Raw genomic sequence first — 4,231 nt, 5'->3', positions numbered from 1 at the left:
GAGCGCTTTCCCAGTCAGCGTTTGCCAGGCCCACTCCCTCCCCACCTCCCGAGTCCCACCCTTCTGAAGCATTCTGGCTGTACGCTTACACTGAACCCACTCGCCCCTTCAGCCTGGGAGGGCAGGGCAGGGATTCTGTTAACTCAGCAGGTCGTGCCCATGTTGTGAGAGCAGATTCCCTGGGTCCCTTCTGGCCCTTGCTCAACCAATGAGCTGCAGGATCAGGGAAGGGACCTTTGCCTGGTACTGCCTCCTGCTGTCGGGGTAGAGAACTGCTTCCAACTGCCCTTCCCCTCTCTCAGGTGTTGTACAACGGCGCCGCCGTGAAGCAGGTGGATGTCCCCACGCTGAGCGGCTCCTTCGGCATCTTGGCGGCTCATGTTCCCACCCTGCAGGTCCTTAAACCCGGAGTTGTGACGGTCTTTGCCGAGGACGGCACAGCGACCAAGTACTTTGGTGTGTGAAACTGGGTGGGGCCCTGAAAGTGTGAGAGGAGGCACCAGGGAGGAATTGTTGTCTGGAAAGGACTCCCCTTAAGGGTTACCATGGGGGAGAATCTTTGCTTCACCATTGATCCTGGGAGCCTAGACTCCTGGGTTCTGTCAGTGGGTCTGGGATGGGGCTGTTGTCCAGTGGATGGAGGATTGGGAATCTGGACTCCTGAGTCCTATTTATGGCTCTAGCACTGTGTGAGTCTGGGCAAGCCACATCATCTCTCTGCCTCAGCCCTCCTCTCAGTAAAATGGGGCTAATCTCTCCTTCCTGGGGCTGGGGAGGGAGTCTGGCAGGCTTACGAAACCTCCGCCAAGTGCATTGAGGTGTTCAGCTGGAGGGTGCTGCAGGAGTCCTACGACTGGGTGAGTGGCAAGTGAAGATTCACCACTGGAGCGTGCGCCGGTCCCCTGGCAGGTCCAGGTAGTCTGTCCTGGTGACTAGAGCGCCTGACGCCTGGGGCGGTGAGAGCTGACAACAGACCTGACCTCGCAATGCTGCTGCGGGGGAGGGCTAAGAATGTGTAAGCTCCACTAGGTACAGACGGGGGTACCAGCCATTGTGACTCCTTCCCGCCACCGTTATCCTGTGACCTGGCCCCACAAACCAGGTTTAGCTCACAGCCCTGCCCTGTACCTGGGGCCCGTGGGCCGCCCGCCGCACCCGCTGACTCAGTCCCCTGCTGTTGTGTTTGCAGTGAGCAGTGGCTCCATCACAGTCAATGCTGACTCCTCAGTGCAGCTGCTGGCAGAAGAGGTGGCCACTTTGGACATGCTGGATCTCGCTGTGAGTACCCTGCGGTCACCTGCCTGTGCTGGGTGGTGAGGAACAGGCTGGGCTGGGCCCCGCTCGCTAGCAGGGCAAAGAATCTGGCTATAAGCTGAGGTCTGCTGCGGGAGATTCACTCCTTATTCCTCCTGCGTGGGCTGCCTGTGGCCAAGGAAGGTTTTCGCCGATCAAGGTCTGTTTCCTCACCCTGAGCTCTCCACCCACTGCCCAGGATCATAGAGTTAAACCTTCCTTTAAAGGATACAGGGGGAGGAAGCTGAGTTAAGCCCCCCCTGCAAGCTGCATCCCTTTGTCCTGGAGTGTTTAGTGATCTTTCGCAACTCCACTCCTGCTTCTTTTAATCCTGGGGCCCTTTAATGGGCTGTCCAAATGCCCAGGCTGGCCTCAGACCCACGGACCAGGCCTCTCTACACACTGCATCTGGATGAGTGCCGGTGTGCAGGACTGGCCTACGCTGCAAAGGCTGCACAAACGGACTGCTGGGGTTTGCTCCATCTTCCAAGGACAAGCCTCTCTGGTGCCCTCCCACGAAGGTTTTCAGTGCTGCTGGCTCAGCAGTTGCCTATTGTGGCGTTGCTGAGCACGCCCTTACCCTTCGTTACTGCAGCGCTACTGACTCTTTTAAAGTGCCAGCTGCCCTGGGGAAAGGGGCCTGGCTGGCTGACCTGGGGCAGCAGGTCCTGTCGAACCACTGCCCTGGGACACCCCAGACAATGCCCCGACTGAGAAGGTCACTTGGTCTGTCTCCATGGCCTGGGCTGAGACAAATTTGTTCTTGTAGGTACTGTGGGCTTGAAAAGGGGCTTGACTTGAACGAGCAGCATGTCCCTGAGCACCCCACCCTGGGCACCCAGTGCCGCTGGGGGGCCCAGCTCATTAAGTCCAGCCCCCGTAGTAACAACCACCTGCTCAGCTCAGTGATGCACGTCAGGGTGTAGCTGTCCCAGCCCCAGAATCCCCGGCGGTGCCGGAGGCAGCTGTGCTCTGACGTACTTTCCTGCTCCTAATCCCCTGGTGCCCGCTCTCCCCCTTGCTTGTGTGTTTACAGACTGCTAAGTCGAATCTGGATAAGGCCTTATCCCAACTGGCTGCAGCACCTGACGAAACGGCTAAAGTAGAAGCCCAGATTAACGTGGAAGCCAGTGAGGCCCTTGTGAAAGCCCTGGAGTAATTAGGGTAAAGCGTCTTCTGTAACATGGCCTGGTGGGGAGCTCCCGATCTTTGTTCTTAGCTCAGTCCTCTTTGAAGCCCTATCTAGAAGGACTGAGGCTGCGCAGGGCTACTCAGCCCGATGGGAGATTGGTGTCTCCACAGCCAAGCTTCCCTGACTGCCCTGATGGAAGAGGGAACCCACTTGCAACCAGAGGCAGACACTAAAGCAGTTGGGGGTATGCCCCTGTCATAGCAGGCCTCTGCCATTAGATGGCAGCATGGGCCAGGTCAGTCTCTGATCACGGCTTGAGGGCAGGAGAAGGTGCCTGGTTAGCAAATTACTAGAAGGTAGCTAATGCCTGGACACGGTCGGTTCCTGACCCAAGCTGGAGTCTCCCCATTTATAGTGGCACTCTGGTTAATATGTCACTGCTATTAACAGACTTCGCTGTGGGGTCTGAAGGCTTCTAGATATAGCCTCAGACCCGGCAGGGCAAATTCAGGGCTGGGGCGGTACTGGGAGTCTGACTTACAGGTGGGGAGTATGGCAGGCTGCACCATCCTAAGCTAAATAGCTACACATGCCCCCCCCCCTCCCCATTTTGACACTGATCTCCTCAGTGAGAACGGATTGCTCCTGTCTCTGGTGCTCTCAGTGCCCCCTGAGCTCAGTGCCCGATCTTCCCAGCATATGGCATGCTGGGCCTTGGCGCTTGGCTGAGTGCCTGCTGGGTTTGAAAGGGGCTGCACTGGCAGCCCCAGAGACCACCTGAGTGGGTATAAGAGGGCGGGCTGCCCAGCTGTTAGCCCCTGGTCATCTTCATGGATGAGAGGAGCGCTTGGTCTGTATGGCCGGTTTGCTCCTTGTCCACTCTCCTGGGGCTGTCAAGGGCGCTCGTGGTCCTCAGTGCCTTGTTTCACATAGGCCCCAAAATGCCTGTCGGCCGTGAACAACTTCCAAGCCTTCCTCATTGCTCCCTGAGCCTGGATCAAACCTTTCCACTTGTCTGTATTGCAGGGTGTCGATGTGCAGAAGCCATGGACTGGGGCCGGGCCCGGCTCCCCTCCCCCCACCACCCGTTTGTACAGATGGCGTGAGACAGATTCGCTTTGATCAATTAAAGAAAACAAAAGCCCCAACTTGCTGAGCGTGACCTTCTTCTGAGGCAGGTTCCACCTGTGGAGTGGAGCCCATGGTTTGCACAGTGCTCCTCTGCGGGTGACGTGCCAATTGTGGGGATGTTCCTGTCCCAGCTGTGGTCTGGCCGGGTGAAGCTGGGAGCGGTCGCCCCAGACGTGTGTAGGGTTGTAAGGGGTCCCCTTAGGCGGTTGCATCTCCATGGAGACCCATGCTGAAGGTTTCTTCTAAGTCACATTCTTCATCCCCTGGCACCGGCGTGTGGAACAATCCGTCTGAATGGAAGGATTAGTGCTGTGCAAACCTAGGTGCCAACGGCACGGTGGGGCAACCTTAGGGCTTGGCTACACTAGGCAGCTTTTACCGATAAGGCTGTGTCGACACTTTTGCCGACAAAATACTTCCAGCCCCGCGTCGGCAAAACTTTTGTCTTTTGCGGGGGGGCTTTTTTAAGTACCCACGAAAGACAAATGTTTTGGCAACAACTGCGCAGTGTAGACGTACCCTCGGATCCTATCTCCGTCTGCGTAGTAATGGCTCGCAGGGAGTTAGAACCAAAACACTGCTCCTCACCTGCCCTGATCACCAACCTCAGCCCTCCCTGTGAACTGGTCTGCTGCATACTCCTGCAGGGATTCCTGTCCGTGCTCCTGCAACTGT

General features: G+C 57.3%; 1 protein-coding gene across 1 annotated transcript; it reads left to right on the top strand.

Annotated features, from left to right (window-relative positions):
• Positions 1-302: 302 nt before the first annotated feature.
• Positions 303-3,573, top strand: ATP5F1D (ATP synthase F1 subunit delta; the record flags this gene model as incomplete). The annotated part of the gene is given in 4 exon segments (XM_034755466.1): positions 303-456; positions 1,190-1,278; positions 2,330-2,457; positions 3,452-3,573. Coding segments are annotated over 3 exon segments (366 nt in total), but the record flags the coding sequence as incomplete, so codon positions are not given.
• Positions 3,574-4,231: the final 658 nt, after the last annotated feature.

The sequence above is a fragment of the Trachemys scripta genome, chromosome 22 (assembly GCF_013100865.1).
Source record: "Trachemys scripta elegans isolate TJP31775 chromosome 22, CAS_Tse_1.0, whole genome shotgun sequence".
Taxonomy (NCBI): Eukaryota; Metazoa; Chordata; order Testudines; family Emydidae; genus Trachemys; species Trachemys scripta.
This window is presented reverse-complemented; position numbering and strand designations above follow the sequence as displayed.